A 24,346-nucleotide genomic window follows, 5' to 3' on the forward strand; every position below is an offset into this window, starting at 1 on the left:
CACCGATAGTATGGGACTGGTGTTTGAATACAGCAAGTTTCATAGGGTATATTGTGTTGGTTGTGTTCCATGTACCACTACATGCTAGTGAGTCAGCACAAAAGGGCTTTGTTCAATTTGGGTTTCTTCAACATGGTACCCAAAAACAGCTGGTAATGTTGTTGGCCAAATTCAAACAATTGCAACCCTAATACCATACTATCTGAACAAACATCAAGAAGAGCATGGGCGAAGCCAGGACGACATGCATAATTGGACATCGACCTCCATAGCTCTGCGTCAGCCTTCATAATTCTGGGGTTAGGTGCTTTAAAAATGAGAATCTATCAGCTGCAAGGGTGGTGACTTGTTGCACAGCCAAGTTGTGTACCAGTGAGTGCTATCGCAGTTATTTCATATATTTTCATTTTTCATTTACTATTTAAATAGATTAAGCACGTCTACCAGACTCAAGAATGCATGCAGCCTTAGTTAAGAAGCACTGTTTTAAGAGATTGTTCTAAAGAAATTAAGATGATATTTGTGATCCAATGGGCTTTTTTTTCCCTTTCTCTGTTGTTGTTAGTATGCCTTCAGCCTTGGGAAATGCAATTGTTACCCAGACAATAGGCTTCCAGCAGTAGTCTTTTTATTGGACTTACAAATGAAGCTATTCTTTATTACATGAATCTTCTCTAGGATAATTTTAATCAAGGATAAGATACTGAGCTAATGATATGTTCGAGTGGTGAGTTACTTGCCTTTGTTGGGCTTCCTTGCTGTCTGTGTTTGGATTCACTGCAGGAGCCCACAGGCTTCCGGTGCACTATTTGGTATCCCTGCAAAGTGTGTCCCTGTAGTCTTGGTACATTTTATTGTTTTTACACCTGAGCATCTCAGTTTTCACTGCTGTTTTAGGGCTCTCTTTGTCTTAGTCTGTTTGGACTGATATAACAAAGTGTCATAGATTGGGTGGCTTATAAACAACAGAAATTTATCTCTCACAGCTTTGGAGGCTGGGAAGTTCAAGATGAAAGCACCAGCAGATTGGGGGTCTGGTGAGTGCCAGCCTTCTCGTTCATAGATGGCCATCTTCTCACTGTGTCCTCATGTGGTTGAAGGAGTGAAGGATCTCTGTGGGATCTCTTTTATAAGGGCACTAATCCCGTTCCTGAGGATTCCACCCATGACCTAATCACCTCTCAAAGGCCCCACCTCCTATCTTCTCCTTGAGCATTAGAATTTAACATCTGAATTTGGGAGAAACACAAACATTTAGTCTATAGCACCCTCAGACCTCATTGCTTTTCCCTTGGGACCATGAAGGTGCTCCTTGGCTGTCTGAGAGTCAAGAATTCCCTCCTTTTTGAGCACAGATACTACTCTGGGACAAATACAGGCTATGATGTGGTCGTATGATGCCCAGAGGGCTTTCTCACGGACATACACACATACTGTTCTCCTCTTTTGAAAACCCAGAGCAACTTCCTCATGACACCTAATTTTACCCTAACTTGTATTTATTTACTTATTTTCTTGCGTCTTTTTTACTGTAGTAGTATAACCTCTTTGAGGGCCGAGAAGAGGAGTTTTTCATCTTGAAACACCAATAGTGCCCATCTTAGTTTCGGCCTTGTGGTACGCACTTAAAAATCTGGGTTTCGTAGAAGAGACATCTTGGCTTCCCCTCATCCACTGTTTTGAACAAGGTCTTTGTCTTCTGTGTCCTCCTGAACAATGGCAGAATTGGCTGCTTCTAGGAAGTGAAGAAAACTGGTCAAGTATTTCAGTTGGAAATGGATCCATTTGTCTATGAAAAGATATCTAAACGTAGCATTAGATAATTTGGTTACCACTGTAGTGTTTTAGAAAATGGCTTTGCATCAGTGGTCCAGTTAGAAACTTATATATATTCACTGGAGAGTCTATATTTTTGAAAGGCATATCAACCAATCTTTCCTTCTAGTTTTGCTTTGCTGGAGGAAGTAAAGGCATGTGTAGCATTTAATATCCATTTTCATTTATGGAGTGGGTAGTTTTCTAATCTGTCTACTTCATTTTCAGGGCATTTTTTTCTCCCTCGAAATATATCTAATTGTTCGTTTGCTTTTCTTTCCTGCATCTGCATTCTGGATACTGGTTTAATGTTATGTTTTGATCGCAGTATTTGCTAAAATAGGAAGCGGTGATTAAAATCTATTCATTTGCTACCTGTTTTAAATGATGGATGTTGGAAAAAACTGTAATTGAGGAATAAGAAGCATCTGGACAATAACTTGTGGTGACCTATCCTTAATATTTTCTGTGGCTCAGAAGATGCAATTTTGTCGTTGCGAACAAGTGATTATATGATATCAAGGAAAGGGCCTTTGATTATTACTGGGCAAATTTTCATCTGTGGAAGAAGTAAAAAAGAAAAAACCTTCCTCACTGAACCTTTGCTTAGTAATGACCTAGATTTTAAAATGTATTTGTACTTGCAGAATACCAAGATCATATAAATAAAAGTGTATATTGTGTAGATCTGGAAATTTTGAAATTAAGCCATCATTTTTCAGGATATTGTAATATGTTATCTCACTGGACAGAGAAATGGAATTTTTGATAATAAGATTATCATTTTCCTTGACAATGAAATGTCAGCATTATATTGCACTTATGACAGGTTTGGCAAGCAGAACGGCAGAACTGGCTTTGGTCATTGAGCTACTTATGGAAAAAATGCTTCTTGGATGTCTACAACCAAAGAGTCTCTTGAACTCCTTTGTCTGGGAGACATGAATTCAGTCAAAGTAATGATTATTTGACAGACGAGAGAGGCTATCTTAATTTTTTTTTTAATATCACAGAGAATCAGCTATTTTTAATAAAGGAAAAGCAAGTTGGTTTGGACTTTAAAGTTTATTCACAAAAACAAGTTTTCAGCTTTATTGAAGTACAAATGACAAATAAAATTATATAAAAACAATTTGTTTTGATTTCAGGGATCAGAATAGAAATCTATGTAACACTGGATCAGTGCTGAGGCTCAACTATAGACCTACAGAGACAGAATGTCTACCTTTGCTTTGAGTTATTTTAGGAAGAAGAAGCCTATATTTTCCTCTCCCAGCTGTGTTAAGCCTGACCTTCTGATGTGTTTATCATTGTGTTATGTCTTTGATGAGAGTCCTAGAGATAGCAATTACGGGGCTTTGCCTAAAGAGATGCTCATTTGTCTTTTTATCAATGTTACTAACAAGAGCATTCAGTCAGTCATCCACAGCCCCACCCTCCTGTTTAAGATCGTGGGCTGAAAGCAGGGTATCTGCAGCAGAGCTGTTGGTGAGCCTAGAATTGGGGAGTTGACTTATGTTCCTTGTGTCTGTGTTAATGTTGGCAGGCAGGCCTGGTCAGAGCCTACGAGCAGTTAAGGTACTCTGGAATGATTTGAGGCCTGTAGCCAGAATAAAGTTCTCACGTGTTTCTGAACTCAAAACACAATAAGCAGTTTCCTGTTTATTAAACGGGGTGGGGGTGCGGGTGGGGGTGGAATAATGCTCAGCTACTGAGTTTTGGATGCACTTTGATTATAGTTCTCCTCCTTGATTTGAAAGGCGATAGGGTGTGGCCCACTACTTGTTGCATGCCTTTTTGTTTCTGGGCAGTGATCCATCTACTGATTACAGAGTGGTATTTATCTACCAGTGAATTGTGGACTGTCTGTGGGTGAGAAGTGGGGTTTGCTAAGAGGCTGTTTTGGTTGCGGTGTTAGGCCATGAGGCTGCATGTCCAGTAGCAGCATTCCACCAACTAGCTTATGCGTGAGAACTACCAGACATCTAATTACTTGGTCCAGTCATTTGAAGCAGATTCGTTTCTTATGTCTTAATAATGTACCATTCTTTAAATCAGGTGTCTCTCTTGACCTGACTTCTTCCATGAGATGGTACACTCAACTATTTAAAACTGGTCATTTCATCAGTTGAAATGGTACTGGAGAATTTGCCATCTTAACAGACAGAGGCAGGAGTCCCAGAGTCTGGGCAACGTAACCAATAGCAGTGCAGCAAATATGGAAAAGGTATAAATACCCTGATTGAAATCGTAATCTATGTAGATGATTGTTTTCTCCTCAGCGTTACATTATCGGTGTTGTTCTTGACTTAAAACAGAAGTGCAGTGCATGCTGATTTTTTCAGCTGCGTTTATCACTACAGTGAATTTTAGAACATTTTTATTATTTCGAAAAGGAAGCCTCTCATCCCTTAGCTATCACCACCTAATTTCCCCAACCTCCCCCAGCCCTAGGCAACCACTAATCTACTTTCTGTCTCTGTGGATTTGCCTGTTCTGGAAATTTTAATTAATGGAATAATATAATAGTAGTCTTTTGTGACTGGGTTCTTTCACTTAGTATAATGTTTTCAAGGCTTATCCATGTTATAGCATGTGTCAGTACTTCATTCCTTTTTATGACTGAATAATATTCCATTTAATAGATATATGACATTTGCTTATCTATTCATCAATTGATAGATATTTGGGTCATCTCCACTTTTTGGCTGTTATGAATAATGCTGCTGTACACATTAATGGACAAGTTCTTATGTGACATATGTTTTTATTTCTCTTGGCTATATACCTAGGACAGAAAGACATTGTATTTTGCAGTGCTTTTTTCTTTCTATTTGGAAAACGGAAGGGATGCTTTCCTTGATGATACAGGCTCAGTGTGAATTGTGGGTCAGAGTTCCAGGTCTGCTCATGGCTGGCCTTGCATTAGGAAATTCAATGTTGTTTTCAAACTAGGAAACAAAAAACAGCTTTGCTGTAGAATGAAACAAAAAACAGCTTTGCTGTAGAATGAGGTAGTTTTTATCAGACAATCTTTAAGGTCTCTTCCAAGTTAAAAAATGTTCCTGAGTGATAATAAAAGGCTTTCCAAATGTGAAGGAAAATATTTCCAGTGAGGTCTAAATAACAGACCACACCCCACTCAAGTTCCTAGATGCTGTTTTTTGTTTCCTAGTTTGAAAACAACTTGGACTTTAAATATGTATTTAGTAAGTTAAATGTCTGTTTTTTTAATGAAAATAAAGAAATACTACTTAAAAAAAAATCACATAAATGTAAAAACAAAATTACTCAAATATGTGTTACCAAAAGAAATCTACTTTAACATTTTGGTGCATTTCTTGTCTGTTTTTTCCATTTTAGGTTGTTTTGTTGTTTATTGAGCTGTAGTCATACTCAGTTCACAGTTTTCTGTTAGGATTCTGTTTTGATTGCCCTTCAGACTCATCTTGATTTCACTTTGATGCTTCTTATTCTGATTGAAGGACCTTTGAAAGTGGAAAGTCTTTTGATTTAAATGGCTTTGAGAAAGCCACGATAGTTTTGAAAGTGTAAAGGTGTTTCCAAGAGGGTGTTTCAGTTAGAAAGATTTGTACACAGTAGACAAGGATGACGAGTTAAAATTAGTAGTTTCATACCATGGAGCAGCTAATCCGTTTCTTCCTCTTGTATTTTGACTGTTTTTAAATGCCATCAAAATCATGCACTTATTCTTTTTCACCATGTAATTTGTTCAGAAAGTTTCTGATTGTGGTTTCAAATTGACCAAGCTTTCCCAGAAAACACGTTCCCAGGATTCTTTCCTGTGTTGGAAGGAAGGGTAAACTTGAGTTTCATTTTGCCTACTTGCTGGTTTCAATCTAAACAGCTTGAGAATTTAAATTGACACTTTCTGATATCTGAGAGACCACTCTATACAGCAAAGCAGGCCCTTCTTCCCTGGGCGGAGATAAGGAAGTGGATGGAGGGGAATGGAGGGTCCACTTCTTCCTGAGACCTTTCCCGAGCTGGGCTCTGAGGCTGAATCATCCCCTTCCGGCTGCCACCAGGTGCTTTCAGAGAGTTCCGGTATGATGGTCCCCAGGACACCATCCCTTCCTATTGCAGTGGGAGTTAGCTGAGCACATACTCCTTCACTTTTTTTCCCTATTTCTTTTTAGCTCATGCCACCAAACTCAACTTTCTCATGGTAGTCCTTTTGGTTATAGTAAATATTGTTTAGTATTTATTCAACCAACATTATGGAACACCTACTATGGGTCAGGCCCTGGCAGGCACTGGGATTAAAGTGATCAAAGTCACATTTTTTGCTTTGATGAAATTCTATACTACATGCAATCCTTAAAAATCTGGATAGAAAATGTGAAAAAAATCATGAGTGCTAGATTTTTTTTTTTTTTTACCTTGGTTTGAATGAATACAGAGATTTCTTGCCAGGTTAATCCTTGTAAAACACAATTTTCATTAGCTTATGGATCCAGCTCAATAAAATATAATAAATCACTATTGCCTATAAACTAAAATTTATTTTATTTTTAAATTATGTCTGTGACTCTTTAAAACCAGATATATGAATCGAGTCATCCGTGATTTGGGTTCCTTTCTCCTCGAGGACTCTCTTCAATGAACCATGTACAGAGGAATATTTAATCAAATGAGAAACGAAGGCTAATTTCTTAATCTGGAGACACTTCACCCCTCGACCATGTGGGACATTGTGGCTTGAGCTTGACATTGAAAAATGAGCTTCCTATTTCCTTTGAGTCTGGGGCTTTGAACCTGTGTACTCGGGCCTTGCAAATAAAGAGGTAGGAAAACTGAAATGTGTGAAAATGCTTCCACATACATACACATAAGTCTTTTACTTGTAAGAATGCATGTAATGCTCACAATAACTGTGAGGTAGGTATGACAGTTACCCACATTTTTCAATGAGAAAACTGAAGCACAGAAAAATTAAGCAACTTGCTCAAAGATGATATGTAAGTTCATAAAGAACATTAATGGGACTTGAACCCAAGTAGGCTGGCCTTAGGACCAGCATAGTCAATCGTTAGGATCAGCTGCTGCTCCATGATGACTTCTAGCTTCGTTCACCTAACTGCAGGTGCACCTGAGAGATGCATTCTGGAAACTGATGCTGGAGCTCTCTAAAGGCACTTGGTAGCAGTGGGAAAGGGATACTTCAGCATCAGGGTCCAGCCTGGGAAAGGTCTCAGGAAAGAGTGGACCCTCTGTCCCCAGGGAAGAAGGACCTGCTTCGTTGTATAGTGGTCTCTCAGGAATCAGCACGTTGTTCTTCAAAGCAATGACACACTCACAGGGGAAACCAATTAATTCACTGAACCAAGCCAGTTCACTGAGCAAGCAGATCAGATGTGGCTCCTCATTTGGGAGAGCATGAATAGGGAATGGAGATGTGAGTGGGAAGAGCAACAGAAGTGTCCGTATCCCTTGGCAAGGGCAGTAATGAAGAAGTTCTAAAGTCCCTGAACTTCTTCGTACCATCCATCTAGCAAGAGACCTCTGTCTCATAGTCACCGGTCTGTTCACACTTCTTTCTGTATTCTGGACCGTTATCTGGATGCTTCCGTCCTTCGAGATTTAGCTTTAGGGAGAACTCAAGTGTATTTCGATTTGTCTGTGCAATGATCTCCTATAGCATGTATTGTCTTTATCTATAGTAAACATTTTCTAATAGGCCGAAATCAGGATGTGTGGTCTAATATATAGGACAAACTATTTCAAATGTGTAATAATCTGAAAAAAAGAATGATGATGGTTACTATTTTTACATAGCTTATTTTATCACTTTGACACACCTTGCACTGTTATTTAATCTTACATTGTGATTTAATTGCTTTGTGAGTTCTTGATTTAGCTCTTTAGCTAAATTATAATGTCCTTAAGACCAGAGAGTAATCTATCTATGTGTCTATCTATCTATCATCTAGCATGCCATGCATTATATACATATTACATATAACACTTTTTAAAATAAGGTAGTTGATAAATATTTAATGGATTTTTTCTCCCTTCTTTTTTCTCTTTTTCTCTCCCTCCCTCCTTTCCTTTTGTAGCATCTCCTATCTCTTAGACTGTTGATGTAAAGATTAGAAATGAGGATAGAAATGGTTAGGATAGCGGATAGGGGCCCTAAAAAATTCAGGGGCAGAATAGAACTGTGTAGACTTGATGATCTTTGGAGATTTATTTTCTGGATATACTTATTATTTGTTGGTTGCAGCCCATCTATTTCTTCCTTTCTATGTGGTCCATCCTTTTCTGGTAGGTTGGCTCAGCAAGTAGACTTCTTTGTCAGAGTCCTGGGTTTTGGACTTTATAACCTGATTATCTTTGCCACATACAAAGCTTCACAACAGAGCTTAAGGAACAGAGTATGGATGGATGAGTATGAGTACTCCTAGGCATATAGCTTATAGGGCACATGTCCTGGGGGACTGGGGATGACTGTCATACCACTTTAAAGCCATTTCTTCATCTGTAAAATGGGAATAAATCATGTGGGCCATTGTGAGAATTAAGGAAAGAAATGCAGGAGGAATCTTAATACAATGCCTGGCATATGTCATTATTATTATCACATTCAGACACATAGATGTGCTGCTGTCTGGGTTAAAGAAGCTCTCCAGAGAGTGTAAGATCCTGGAAGATAGGGGCTGATCAATTGCTTAGAATTTCCAGTTATGGTATCACATACGGGGCCACGCAGTTGCTGAAATGTGGCGTGAGTGTTGTTCAATAACTAATTATCATGCCTGTCAGATTCAGCCTCAAATCAGCCTTGGCAGACACGTGGAGCAAAGATCCCTAAAGAAGCTCTAAAAACAAGTTTAGAAGAACAAACTATTCATAACTTGTGCCCACTCTTGAGAGTTCAACCAATGGCCTAACTCAAAATTCAAAATAAAAAATTGTATGTACAAGATGTTATGAGGAATAATTGAAGACCTACTAAATGTTTCAACAATAGGCGCATAAATTTAAGTAAATGGAGGTATATCCTCTCTGTGCAATGTTATACAGGCTTTATAAATATTTAGCACATTTTAAGTAACACGAAAAAATACTTAGGTTATCATGTGACTTGAAAAACACTGGAATAACACTTCATGTACAGCATGAGCTCACCTATATTAAAATGGCTTTAGAAAATAGACTGGATTTACATACATCAAAATTTAACTGTGCTTATCTTTGGATGATGTTGGGATTATGGATAAATTTCCCTCTCTAATTTTGCCTCTCTAAATTTATATGATATGCCAAAAAATAAATTTTTTCATAAAGAGTAATATACTTAGCTGGTAGACAAAAACGAATGTGTTTGGTTTGTATTTTCACAATAAAAAAATCAAATGCATAAGTCACCAACTAAATTTTTTGTTATGTATTCCTCAAAGACAAAAAAAGAGTGTGGCATAAGCTAAATGAAAGACACATTCTTTTGGAGAATTTGAGACAGGTTTAGCTTTTTGAGAATTTTTGGAGAAATAGCAAAAATATAAAGCTCTAGGTAATGCATGTGTGCATGTGTCAATGTTCTTTTCTAGCACTGAAGTTTGATATTCTTAGCCGTTCTGATTGTTGAAGATTTGACTGTAATTTTCATTGAAATGTCTGAGAGCTATAAACGTTTAGCTATCAGCAAAGCAGGTGAAAATGTATTTTTAATATTAAACATCTTTTTAGGGAAAGAGGCCCAGCAAAACCATCACTTATAGTTCACATTCAGGCAACATTTTAAACTCCCATTCTAATCCTGCTCCTGTGGTATTTAATAGCCAGGCATGTCCACCAGATGTGCTCCCAAGTCTTTTTATTTACATAGATGTTTCCAGCAATTCATTGTATGTTTTTCTATTTATAAATAAATGCATACCAAATAGCCCTCTTTTTCACATTGCCACGCTTCAGCATATTTGTTTTAAAGCAGGGCAATAGGACGTGAGTATTTTTCACATCTTTACCACACGTAAAGATTATTTATATTTATGTCTTTGAAATGTAAATACTTATTATGGCTAATCTGCAAAGTGCATGAAATGTATGAATAAGAAGATAATTACTCAGGTAACTACTCTTAACATTTTGGTGTGTTTCCTTCCACTTATTTTTATTAATACTTTTTCATAAATGTTACCCATTCTTTCAAACTACTTAATCATGATATGCTGTAGTGTATTTCGCAGTTTTTTTAAATGATAGATATTTAGATTGTTGTCATTTTTTTTTTTTTGCTATTACAACAATATTGTAACGAACATCCTGTATGTGCTCTTTGAGTACACGAGTGTTTTTCTAGGAAGTAGAATTACTCGATGATAGGGTTTGATTTTATATTTACTTAGTATGTGTTTTCAGTATATTTCTTTATCCATTTACAAATATATACATTCAATATAAATAGATGTTACATATATCTATTTTCTTTTAGGGTAATGTTAGTTTTCTTATCCCTAATGCTCCCAAATCTTGCATTTTTGATTTGCTGACATAATATTAACCTCTTTCCATGTCATATATATAAAAGTAGAACACTGTTACAGGTGATCTGAACTTTTATAGGAGGTACACAGATACCTGGAGAGATGACTGTGAATTTGTTTTCTAGCAACCTAACCTTTAAAAAACTTTAAATTTGTTATTATTTTAAACTTTAGTAAAATTGGAAGAGTAGTGCAGAGAACTCCTGTATGTCTGTTACCCAGATTCTCTAATTCTGAACATTTGGCCCCGTTTACTTTCCCTCTCCCTCTCCCCTTTCTATCCCCTCCCCCTTTCTCCCTCCTTCCCTCACTTCTCCCTATCTCTGTTTCTTTATGTATGAAGTCATAGTTTTTCTTTACCTTGTTCACTTGGTTATGTTGGTGTCTACCAGAGTTCCCCACTAAAAGTTATTTTTTTCCTGTGTAATTATTAATAATTTATGGGACAATTCATCCATGTCGATGTATGTATCTATAGTTATTTTTTCCTTGCTGAATCGTTTTCCATTATGTTAATATACTACACATTGTTTTTCTATTCATCTGTGAGTGGACCTTTGGGATTTTGCTAGACATGGAGGTGTACCAACCAAACCCCACTTTAAAGAAGGGGTTGCTGCCCAGCTCTAGAGTGTGGTCAGCAGGCAGCCCTTAGCTAAGTCTACTGCAGCTGGAGAGAGCTACCTTGTCCAAGGTTATGTCCTCCCTGAGGCAGCCCACATTCAGTGACTGAGTGAGACGGTAGTATCAAGGTCCAGCCATTTCAGTCTGAGGCAGGACACTGACACACAGTGTTTACCCTTTGCCTCCGTGGCATCCACCACTGTTAACCACTGTTATACTAGTACCCTGTTATCGCTCAGTATGGCTGTATGGGGCCAGCTAAGGATTTGGGAAAAGTTTTTAATGCAGATTTTGAGACATCTCCCCTGTAGTTCCTCCTTTTTCTCGTGTTTTCTCCCTTAATTTCTGTAGTTCTGGACTTCTCATTTCTATCCTCTTACTCCTCAAGTCAGTAAAAATGCGACTTTCTGCTGGATTTATAGCTGCTCTGTATCATTTGGAGTGTGGTGTGCCCTCATGCAAAAGCTATATAGACGTGAATCTCATGTAGTGTAGTTCTCTTCTTTCAAGAATAAAATCCTCTCTTAAATTTTGTTGTCAAACAATTATTTATGTTATCCCAAATATATTTATGTGATATATATGTGTGTACATATATATTTTTTGTGATATATTTTGTGTTATCTGTGTTATATATGTATATTATCCCAAATATATTTATGTAGTTTATGTTATTCCAAATTTAAAATTGTTCTGTGCTGGAGGATTAGGTTGATAAAAGCTACTCTGCCACTACTGGAACCAGAAAAATTCATTTAAAATTGTAATAGATGTTGTCAACAACGCTTCTAAGTCGATTTTAACGATGTTCTTTCACCAGTGTGTTGTATCAGTTCCCATAGCCCCATATGATCAACAATTTAATTGCTCAGAATGTTTCAGTTCAAATGTCCTATAATTTATTTAACTTGTCCCCATCATTGGACATTATTGTTATTGTTAATGATGCTGCAAACAGTCGTGGATGTAAATTTTTGTATATATTTCTAATTATTTCATTGATATAGATTCCTATATAGAAACGGGATTATTTTAAAATCTGTGATACAAATTGCCTGTCATCTCTACCAAAATTGTAATTGTCTTTATTTCAATCAGCACATTACATTTTCCAACTCTGGATTTTATTATTTTTAAAAACTGCAATTTGAAAAATGGTCTTTACGTACAAACATGCATTGCTTGTTCATATTTTCATGTGTTTGTGCCATGTTTTTTGTTTTCGTGTGCGAGCATGTGAATATTCTATTCCTTTTCTAACATTCCTATTAGGATAGTGTCTTTTTCTTACTGATTTAGAAAACTTTATTATATATTAAGTACATTAGTTAATCTTTTTATGTTATCAGTTTTTGCTTCATGAGCATATGCCCTTTTGGATAAATGTATATGATAATTTGATCATCATTATTAAGGTTTTCATCTTTGAGGTTAGCTCAATGAGTTTAAGTGCTAATAATTGTTGCCGAGTAAAATGTAAAACATGAAACAACATTTCAAAGAAGTCTTTCTGTCATTTTTGTGACAGAGCACCTCAAGATTGCTAGTAGCAGCAGAGGAACTCTTAACACTTGCTCAAGTCTCTGTGTAAAAGTATTTTCTTTGTTAAGTAGTACTAATTGCCCTGGGTGTTAACAGCGTACATTTTCATCGTACAGACTTATTGCAAAAATAAGAATATGGTTGGTAAATAAATAAAACCAATGGTTAAAATTCGAAAGTGGTGAAATGGCATGAAGTAAAAAGGTTTTGGAGGTTTCATCCTTTAGAACCAGTGAAGTTAGAGGTTCCAGATTAGTTCAGGAGAGGCCAGGATAGACTGGACATTGAAGTTGTGGTCAAGTTTAGTCGCCTTGCTATAAGAGAAGGCTGTGACAGTGATGACTGAATTCATAAGTGTGCTCAATCAATGGCTCTGAAGGGCTGACCAGAATTAGATGTCTATTTCTAAACAATAAGTAAATGGGAGGGTTGGAGGGGAGGTGGGGTGAAGCCAATCACATAGGTCAGATGTTATCTTCAACAACATCCATCCCTGTCTGGAGTGGTAATACAAGAGAAAGACAGGAACTTGTGTGAGAATTTAACAAAACATGGAAAGGAATTGTTGCCTTTTCCTGCACGACAGGGGTGATGACTTGAGTCACTATGCTTCATGCTACCCTTTTCATAAACTTCAATATGTCTGGTGATTTATGGGAACTCAGATTTCTTGGTCAAAGAAAGTTTCTCTGTTTCAGTTTTTTTGATAACTTCTCAGATTTGAAGAACAACCCAATATATTAAGTTCTGTTAGCCCTTCTTAAAACCACAAGTTTTCTGACCCTTGTCCTTGTCATTCTCTAATGAGCACAGTTTAATCTCAGTTCTTTGTGAAATTTGGAAGCCAGACACAATATATTTTTCCTGTCGTGGTAGAAAACCACAGCAGGAGGCAGTTAATATCTTACTCTGTCAGCTGGATTCTAAATTAAATTCTTGCTGAATTAAAAAAAAAACATGCTTAATAGAAGGATATATCTGAGCCAATTCTTAAAAGCTGATATTATAACACTGTGGATTTTATGTATGTTAATGCATTGCTTTATTCATAGTTTCAATTATAAAGTCTATTGGATTTTGTTGGGACAAATCATTCAGCAATCTCTTGCATGCCATTGAAGCTTCAAAATGCAACTCCTCTCTAAGCCTTTCAGAGAATTAGAAATCTTTTAATCAAACAACCACAGAAAAATCTACAACAATAGGCCCATAAATTTAAGTAAACAAGAACAAAACAATCAACAAACAACCATCACAAGAAAAAACAATATGCATCCTTCTTAATTACCAAGCACCTAATGTGCTGGTTTATAATTTTAATACATCCTGTTCTTCTTTTCCCACACACTTTTAGCTGAGAAAAGTGGGGGTGGGCATGGAGGTGGTTGGGGGGAGAAGGAACACTCCAATTACTCAGTTTTGCAGATCTGGAATCAGTTCAAGGTCCTAGGTAGACTCAAGGTGACTGATTCTCAGGTGAGATCTGGCAATTTCACCCCCCTGACAATGCTTTTCAAGGCACTTTGAAGTGTATTATTGCATTTGATCTTCACCTTGGGGGTTAGTAGGAGAGGTGGACTTGTCTTCAGTTGGCCAGAGAGCAAACTGAATGCAAAAAGGAGCTTGTCAGAATTCACACTGCGTCCCCAGCAGCAGGAGGAGAATCCCGATGTCCTACCTGATAGCCTGGGGTTCCGTCTGCTGAATCACACTGCTTGCTCAGGTGCTGGGTATAAATCTATGAAATTGGCTGGTACTGAAGCAAATATGCTCATGGCAAGACCTCTGAATCTTAGAGTTGAAAAAGAAGTGAAGCAATAGAGGAGGGGAAAAGCCTTCAGCATCTTAGATCTTTGTTCCCTTAGGCCTGAAGGAGATTGTTGGATGATTTGACATATGTTTTAACAACAAAAAAATGAGCTTCCACATGTAACCATAATATGAAAAGATGGGGTGGTTGTAAAATGTCTCCTTTAATTTACATAGACTCTTCTTTGGAGCTAAAAGTACTCATGAGAGAAGGATATGGTGAAGAAATGATCTCAGTATATAAAAACAGTCACTGTAGCAGGATTGTGGAATGTTTTCTCTTCTAAAGACCACGGGAGCTGGGTCAAGGGTATAATGCTTGAGACTTTTCTTCTTCAGTTAGTGTTCCACCAGCTGGCACAATGGTGGCCAGATGCAGTGGTCGGAGAAGTCCCTTGCAAGCAACATTTCAATGATAGGAAGCATAAAAGAGTAAGAATGTTAGGAAGAGAAGAGGAGGGAATGGTATTAAGAAACAAAGTACTTCCTCCCTTTACACCTTACTATTATTTTCAGTCTGTCTTCTCTCATCTCTCTTATACCCTGCCAGGACAGTGGCAGTGAACCAGATTTAAAATGATCTGTCTATGCCTTGAGGGCTCAGGGGTGGGATACTTTTCTCTTACTGAGGGCCAGCCATGTCCCAACAAAACATTAATTGACATTCCCATGAATATTAAAGATAGCTCAGTCTTCAGTTTGGGCGACACTGAACTCCTCAGAGTCAAAATTAATATAAGGGCACAAAAAACAGTTTCATCAGCATATTGAATGTTTAAAATGTATTTCTTTCCCATTTTACAAGCAGTTACAGAAAAGAGAACAAAGGAAAAGAAAGAGAAAGAGGAGGTAATGATTCATAGGAAGAATAACATGACTACATACTTAATATTACTTTGGAAATGCACCTGGACTAGAGAATTGCTGTCCACGGTTTTTATCCATCTCCACATAAAAGTCTTCCTTTTAATTGAGATGGATGGTCATGGTAACCTATGTTGGGGGAGAAATATGCTCTGGGCCACTGAAGTTTGTTCACATTCCTGGGGCCTAGGAAGGCCACACCCCAAGGCCCAGGTGGGGATGGAGAGCTCCACTGTCTTTAGAGCCCTGCTGTGGTCGCAGAGGCACTGCCACCCCAGGCTGCTGTATTATCGTGATCACTAGCCTTGTGTATGTAAGTCACCGAGCCAGGAACAGTATAGAAGACATCTGTTTCTTTAGCTAGCTAGTGTCTGATACGTGAGGTCAGAAATCTGTCCACCCGAGAAGAGAAGACCTCGGTGAGTTCCTGGGTATCACCCACCCCTCCCCCAGAGGCTGTGCTGGAAGAGCACTCGAAGATGATTTTCTGCCTCAATGGCTGCAGAAAGGATTGGTTTTAGTTCTCTTAATCTAAAACTGAAAAATTTTAAGAACATATGTAATAATTTAAAACCCTGCCATAGAATCCAAATAATAATATGTATGGCACAGTAATTTTAAAAAGCATTTTTTTTCCTGATATATACTTTAAAGAAAACCCATGGTGGTTTTTAATCTCCCCTCGAACATCACTTATTTGACCAACATCATTTACAACATCATATATAAGTAGTGTTATAAAGACCTGGACGTATGTTTGAAAATGCATAAATATATTCATTGTTGATTATATAGCTATATGTGTTTATTATGAATGATTCAAACAACTTAAAAATAGAGTGAACATATTTTTGTTGGCTATATAGTAATATGTGTTTATTGTAATGATTTAAACAAGATAGAAATGGAGAAAGTGGAAGTGGTCCTGTAATACCATCCACTAGCAATTACCATTGTTAGCTGTAAATTTGTTTCTAACTTGCAGAAATTTAAGGACAGAGTTTTAAGTGAGCTTGTGTTCTCATATTGGGTTACATTTGTTCTCTCGCAAAAGCACATAGCATAAACAGCAGCCAACCCATTATAATAAAAACCAGAAAACTGAAAAATGAAAATTCACGTAAAGCTGCAATAGATACAATAAGACCCTAAACATTTACAATCCTAGATCTGTTTATTGTGTTGTCTTTCTTGCATTTCGTGGTCATTGTAGGTGAAAGATAAGAATCTTTGGCGAATCTGCCAACCTACAGTATCTGTTGTGGTTTTTCTAGGGATTTGTGAGATCATCATAATGTTCTGGTTTTTCAACTTAACCTAAGAGTATATATTTGGTAGCTTAAGTGGTCTTTGTTTAACCCTCTTCTGGGTGCCTACCTGAATGTGATTATATAGTCATGAAACCGATCATCGTGTGGCTATTCAAAGCAAATTTATTAGGTTAATCACAACTCACATTTCTTTGCTCGTGAGGATTTATTCACCAAACATTATTGAGGGCTTTGTGTGAGCCTGGCACAGTGTTAGAATCAAGTGTGTCAAAGGACAAGGCTGGCAAGGAAGAGAGACGCATGCACGCATGCACGGACAACTCTAAGGCAATGTGAGAAGAGTGTGCATGGGGTTATTGAAATCCAGAAGAGAGAGTGATTCCTTTTTGCCAGGGAAAGATATTCTTGGAGGGACATAGTCATGCAAGTTTGGTAAAAATTTATAGGTGGAGAATGGACTGGGGATGAAGAAGGAATGTCAAGACAAAGAGATACACTGAGAGTGGAATTAACTTTCGCTAAGTGCCTACAGGATGCGATGCTGGGCACTGTCTGTCAGCCAGTTCAATCCCATAAGGTTTGTATCATTGTCTTCATTTTGCCCTGTCTTCATTTTGCCCGTGAGGAAACTTGGTATCAGAAATGTAACTTGAGTTACCACTTGGAGGAGTCAGGACTCACGCCCAGGTCTGACGACTCCACAGACGGTACTGTTGGTAACATGAGGTTGAAAAGAGCTTGTCTTCTTGCGGGGAGTGAGAGGTCAGTGTGCTTTGAGTGCAGCTCGCATTCAAGGAAACAGAAAGAAACAAGATTAAAAATGGAAAATTAGGCTAGTTTGTGAAGGGTGTTTTCAGCCTGTATAAAATTTGCTCTTAGAGTTTGAAAATACCAGTGAGAGTGTGTAAGCAGAAGAGAAAGCTCAGATTTATCTTTTAGAAAGAACTCTGGTCACCTAGTCTGGACTGGAGGGAGTTGGGTAAGACTGGAGGGTAGGATCACAGATTTATCCTCACTACACTTAGATGTGCAAAGAAACTATTTTTCTAAGTTTGACTTGCCTTTTCCTTAAGACCCCCTCTCTCCACTTAGTAAGTGGAGCGAAGAAAACTGCATTTAGCTGAGAGTAGTAAACTCAGTCTGCTTCGATAATGTAAAAGGTCTCTTGGTAATTCATTCTTCCCTCTGTATTTTACTAAAATGGTGCTTCAGGAAGCAGGGCTCACATGTCCTCAGGATTTTTGTGTGTGTGTGCGTGTGTGTGTGTGCGTGCGCGCGCGCGCGTGTGTGTGTGTGTGTGTGTGTATGTGTGTGTTTCAGAGGTGAGCTGTCTTTGCTAGTGCCAGCCATGGTCTGGTGTTGTTCTGGCTATGCCTCAGGCGTCTGTTGGCATCTGCTGCTGAAGCGTGTGGCTGCTGTAACTTGTGGCCCGCACTATCTTTCAGGTCAGGACCTGGTTTTCTATTGCTTATGTGGTCCCACCTTAGCCCTTGCTGGGCTGCATAGCCCCTGCCCCATGAGGTCTGATGGTGTCCTTTCTCCCAAATCCTCTGCGGTACACTCGCGAATGTCCACACCACTTAGATGCTAGAGAGGCTCTGGATAGCTGAACTCAAAACTTAGGCCCTTTCTTTACCTAACTGCTGTAACACCAATTTTATTGATTTATATAATATGGTCATCACCCATGGGGTCATCACCCCATGTTGTCATGAGGTTTGGGGTGGAGCAAGTGGACATTCTGTGGGGTGACATTCTCTAGATCCCCAAAGGGAAAGTGATACTGAAGATCCTAGGCTTTTGGCTTTGCCATAAACCCTTTTAACTCTTCACCCTTTGCCCTGAGTGGGGAGAAGCTGTACCATATGGTTCTTTGCCTCCTTCTGTTTTCTCTATCTACATTGGCCACTTCTCTGTACACTTCTTGTGTTTCCAGCTCACTGGGACTTCTTTCGGTCATCCTGTCTTCCTTCAGGAGGGACCATTAACCTCCCACTTTGGGCTACAGTAACAGTCAGGATACAGGGAGGGAGAAAGACCAGCTATAAGATAAAGGAAACTCAATTGGACAGTAAGTCAAAGTTGTTATACCTGTCATGCTGTGATAAAGCTGTTACAGAAGTCTAGGTGAGAGATAATAAAAACCAGAATAGAGTTCTAGGAGGGAGCATTGGTGAAACCAAATGTGGAGCTGATGAGAGGGAGATGTTGAGGGTGACTTTGAGGTTCCTAGTTGGGGCAACTGTTGGATGAAGGTGCACTTGACACAGAAGAGAGGAGGAGGAAGAATAGTTGTTAGGGGAGGGGGTAGAAGGAGGGGCATTAGGGGGTGGGATGGAGGGTAGTGAATTTAGTTTTAGACATGATCGAAATACTATCTAATGGGAGAAATATGGGGCTGGTACCTGAGAGAGAATCTTCCTGGAGCAATAGATTTGGGAATAGGTGAGAATATCTAGGTGAGAATAACAAATCACTGTCATTGTAGATGTTGAATTTAAAGATATAAACAAGGCTATCACTCTATCTTAATTCTTCCTCGCATTTCACGATGACCCAGTACTTTAGAACTTCTCTTCATTCTTGCAGTGGGATAGGTTGATAGACACAGAGTACCATCAAGGGTGTCTGCTGCGACTTTTGATCCCCAAGAAGACCTCTAAAGCCCCAGGTCCAACACCTAGATTCATAGTATACAGTGTTCATATCAGAATGAGGACAGCAGATACAAAGACAACTTTGATGAGTGGCTAAAAATAAGTGATTTTCAGGTTCATGCAGAAGAAGTGTTTAATTTTTTGTGGTTGAGCTGAATTTGTTAATTAAAATCCTGGAAACATAACATGTACTTCTCAAAATTCTTTCCATCATTGTTATGCCTGAGACGTGGTTAACCTTTGGATGTACTCTGCTAATATAATTGCCTTGCTGTCTTTTAAAGATAGCTTTTCGTCGGGTTCCTGAGCAGCAGCTGCTGTTGAGGTGCTGGTTGCAGTCTTTCAGTAGGTTGGGCTGGTTCATTAATTGTTTCCTCTTCCTGGACTGAGCATTTGGGCTTGGATAGTAGCCAGCAGCTGCTGAAATGCCATCACTTATAGCAGTGGTCCCCAACATTTTTGGCACCAGGCACCAGTGCGCCTATGAGAATCTAATGCCTAATGATCTGAGGTGAAGCTGAGGTGGTGATGCTAGTGCTGGGGAGCAGCTGCAAATACAGATGAAGTTTTGCTAGCTCGCTGGTGATCACCTGCTGCTGTGCAGCCCGGTTCCTAACAGGCCATGGACCAGTACCGGTCCACGGCCTGGGGGTTGGGGACCCCTGACTTATAGGATTACCCTTTAAGACACCGATTTGTTATTTTATTGCGTTTTGACTTGTTTCCTCTCAAATTTAAATGGACCTTTATTGAATATGGTGCTAAACTTAATTCTTCCCCTCCTCAGTGGCCTTTTCATCAGGTTATTTCCCCTTAGTCCATAGCATTTAGTCAAATCTGGCTGGACAAGAGGCTTAAGAACTAAAGATAGCTTGTCATTTATGGGGCCCAGGACTGCCTGTGGGGAAGTGTAGTGGATTATCACAGGCATGACCAGGGTTCTCAATTGGCTGATGATTTTAGTCTCTTAACTGTTAATTTCCTTTTTTGGTAAATTTTATCTCCAAAGTTATTGTCCTGAAGGTTTTTAATTTGTTTGAGTATGTAACTGTTATACCAAATACACAGAAGTTTTGGGGTGGGATGAAAAGTTGGGACAACAGAAAGAAACCTGTGTATTTGTTTTTGATTCTACCTCTTAGGGCAGCTCTGTGGGGCTGGTTCTTTTCATTCCCCAGGATGAAGTCTGGGCAGGCCCAGAGAATTTTCTGATCATTCTCATCATAAGAAGTTCTCTAGTCACATTTCCTTCCCAGGCAGTCTCAGTTTGGTAATGAATATATCCAGTCTCAAGCAGACTTGTTTAAAGTGAAAGCTTCTCCTGCCCCTGACTCAGACTTCAGATTTAGTTTGTCAATTTACCCATCCCCCACCCCCGTGCAACCTATTCCATAACAACAGCAGACCTATTTATTGAAATACATTGAAATTATAGATTTACTTTTTAGAGGTGATAAACGTATTTTCTTAGATTTATTATTTTTTTATATTTCTTTGCTATTGCAAATGCTATATTTTCAAGATTAATTTTCCTATTTGTTGCTATTATATCAAAGTGAAATAAATTTTTGTCTATTGATCTTATAACCAACAATTGGGCTCGATGTTCTTATTCTAATAATTTTCAATGAATTTTTAGGCAATTATATCATCTGTGAAAATTGATATTTTTCCTTGCTCTTCATTTCTTGTACCTTTTTCCTTTATTTTTCAATGTTGCCCTTCAGACAGAATTGGTAAATAGAAGTAGTAATAATTGCCATCTTTTTCTTACTTTCGATTTTAGAGAGGTTGCTTGTAATAGTTCATCATTAGGTAAAATGTTTGTAGTGAATTTTTGGTAGATATCATTTATCAGGTTAAAAATTTTACTTTCTGGCTTGCAAGGATTTTTAATCTTGTATTTGTGCAGAATTTGATCAAATAACCTTTTCTGCATCTAACGAGGTGCTGTGGGTAACTCTTACTGAGGAGGGTTAAGATGGAACCTATGGTATCTTCTAGGTGCAAAGTCATTGTCACCTAGACTGGAAGTGATATTTCATTTTGAAATATGATTTAAATAATGATATCATGCACTTTGTAAACATATACGCTTTGTAGGGAAATACCATGTCGTTACGATGTCGTTCTTGAAAAATAAAACTCGACCTTGTTTGTTTTTCTCTCCAGTATTACTTTACCGTTCTTTTTGGCCACGAAGGTCAGAAACCACTGGAGCTTCGCTGTGAGGAGGAACAGGATGGTAAAGAGTGGATGGAGGCCATTCATCAAGCCAGGTATGAGCTCAAATCCTGTGTGACACTGAATTGTGGGAGTCTTGCATTGGGGGTTTCACTGTTGGCGGTAGTTTTGGAAGAACTCGTGATTACAAGATGGATACCTCCTCCTCAGTCGTGTGTGAGATGATCCTTTGAGCTTTCTATGGCTGTTTTGCAGTCAAGATGAAAGGTAATAGATATAACAATAACAAGGATATTAGGTCACTTTTGTGGATTTGTTCTTATGTGCCAGGCACTGTTCTATGTGCTTCTCAATTAAGGAATTTGTTAAATGTGTTGATTCACTTATCCTTTCAACAGTCTCCAAGAGGGGTATCATAATTACCCCCTTTTAACATAAGGAAACTGAAGCCTGGAAGGGTAGTTTGCTTACCTGAAGTCGCAGAGCTAGGAAGTGGGAGAGCTGAGATATGGACTCAGCTGAGCTCGCATTTGTAAACCTTGCCCTGAGCAGCCTGGTTATCAAGAAAGGTGATGCCAGCCTCTATCTAAGGAAATAGAAAACTGTGATTTTGCTTCCTCCTAAGAAATACCAAGAACTGAAAAGGAATGTACTTGGCCTCAAAAGGCATCAGGAAATCCAAGAGAGATGCAGGCAGACCTCTCTCCTTTATTTTTCATATTTGATTCCAAAGTCCCAAATGGCTCCCATACTTTTTGCCTGCCCCTTCCGTAACTCCGTGCTTATCTCCCCGGGGATTCAGTGGCAAAACTCGAACTGGGACGTGTTTTTTTTTCCTTCATCTGACATGCTTTTCCTTCTAAATATCCATTCATGTCTCTACCACCCTTTCCCGGAACTATCCCCCACAAGTCAGTTCTCATTGGCCCTCTTCTCCAGTATTCAACAACTTATTAGTACAATTTAGTTTTGTTTTGTTTTTCTACATATTTCTTGTGCGTGATTTCTGTTTCTTGAGCTGCACCTTGAGAACGAGGAGGAAGATGAGGACGTCTTCATTTCTGAATGAAGCACAGCCTACTTATATAGTCGGTGATCGGGAAATATTTTCAGTTGGATTATAAGAGAATGAGGATGTTCTGAGTGAGTTTAGACAGTTCTTTGAACCCTTGAGATTTTTTCTCTGAAAGTCTCCCCATCCCCTCTTTTTCTTCAGTTACTTTTTATTCACCACCTCCTCTGTGCCAGGCAGCACACTAAGTGCTTCACATACTTGGTGTTTTTCATTCCTTACAACTCCCCAGGAGGGAATTATTAACCCTTTTTTTACAAATGAGAAAACAAAGGTTCATGATCATTAAGCAGACTGGCAAAATTAAACACGGATTTGTTAAGCTGCAGAGCTGGGATTCAAACCCAAGTCAATCTGACTTCAGAACTTTTCATCAATGTTCTGTATTACACCTCTCTTTGTTATTGTCTCTTTTTCTCTTCAGTTCTTCCCTCTTCATTTCTTTTCCTCTTTCTCCATTCAGAGATGAAAGTAGATTTATGTGAGGTCAGTGTTGAGAGTAGAAGATGTTATTTTCAAAATATTTTAGTTCCTTTTATTTCTTTTCCTCCAAAATATTTCTCAGGGATTCCTAGGATTGGTGACCAAATGCTGCTCTCCAGGTGGGCCCTGGGACAGCTTGCTGACATCGAGATCCAGGCACACTGTTGAGTCGCCTTTGCTCTCAGTGGCTCTGTCTTAGGGTTTTGCTCCAGACTTAAGACTAATATAGAATAACTTACTGTAGAAAGGTCAGGCCTTCAAAGGTGAATGAAGGATCAAGTTGGCAAGATAGAGCCCTTGGGTCATTTCTAGACACAGTCTTTGTCACTACTTCTATTCCTTTTCACCTGGGAATTAAAGTGAAGTAAATAATTAAAAACGTTTATTTGCTATCTTTTTCATTCCAGAAAAGCCAGATACCATCAGTAGCCTAAATGCCTTTGTAGTTGCCATGCAGATATTGTGGTGAGTCAAATACAAAGTACAAGTTAATTTAAAAATGGTTAGATTTCAAGTAACAGATTTTTTCTATATCCTGAAAATTTTGTCATATATGTGGAAGTAAGTCAGTAACTATTTGGAATTGATTGACATATGAGCAAAACCAAGGCAGGTGTGATCTTGTCAGGAAACACGAACTTTAGGAACTACTTTAGTGGTTTAGGGGATGGAATGATAAAAATTCTCTTCTCTTTTGGATTTGAGATTTGGTTAATAATTGATCTTTGTTCCTGATGTCATGACTTTTTGGTCCATTAGATTTGTTTTTCCTTTGACTTGAGGCCCAGGACTAGGTTCTTTGATACTTCCTTTTAATCTGACTGCTTTATACCTGAGTTCTTGTATTTGACTTTTTTTTTTACATTGAGATGCTTTTTAAATTTTTGTTTTTTAAATCAGGGAAGACAGTAACTTTTTCCTTAAGTTTCATTATGCTGAATTTTTGGTGTAAACTTGGATCTGTGAAATTCATTTCGACTTCATTTATACATGAGCAGAGCCAGAAAGTTAATGAAGCTGATTCAGAGAAAGAATTTGTGAGCCATATTTGCTTGGCATTGTGCTAATTAAAACAACTGGTTGGTTGACTAAACATTTCACCTTTAGAGGACAGATTGATGGCGTTAATTTGATATTGCCGCCTTTTTAATAGAAAATGTTCAATATTTATGATTTTATTGATCCCTCTTTTTCAAACTTTGAGCTTTTGATTAGCTAATGACGATTTTAGCCTGAGATGAATTCTCTTCTGAGCTACAAACCTCCTGCAGATACTACATAGAAACAGGGACTGCTCAGAATTCCCCTGTTGGTCACTGCTATTTTCCTGGGATGGCTTCTTGGTACCAGCTTGAATGTACTGTCTTCATGTTCCATGAAAATCGCATTCTTGCTGCTGGCTTTTGTACTTTATTGCTGAATCTACGTGGTCGAGTTTGCCTTTGGAGGATCTTTGAATCATTTTCTGAGATGTAGAATTGCACTCGCCCTTGGACCTAGTCCAGGGAAAAATCT

At 38.4% G+C, this 24,346-nt stretch overlaps 1 protein-coding gene across 2 annotated transcripts in view; it reads left to right on the plus strand.

Moving 5' to 3' along the window:
- The window catches only part of RASGRF2 (Ras protein specific guanine nucleotide releasing factor 2), a 195,103-nt gene that overhangs the window by 34,438 nt on the left and 136,319 nt on the right, over positions 1-24,346 (plus strand). For both annotated transcript variants that reach the window (XM_039874956.1, XM_039874957.1), the window contains exon 2: positions 21,265-21,371. In XM_039874956.1, the coding sequence (XP_039730890.1) occupies positions 21,265-21,371 (107 nt within the window). The remainder of the gene's footprint in view (positions 1-21,264; positions 21,372-24,346) is intronic.

The sequence above is a fragment of the Pteropus medius genome, unplaced genomic scaffold (genome assembly GCF_902729225.1).
Source record: "Pteropus medius unplaced genomic scaffold, Ma_sr-lr_union100, whole genome shotgun sequence".
Classification (NCBI taxonomy): domain Eukaryota; kingdom Metazoa; phylum Chordata; class Mammalia; order Chiroptera; family Pteropodidae; genus Pteropus; species Pteropus medius.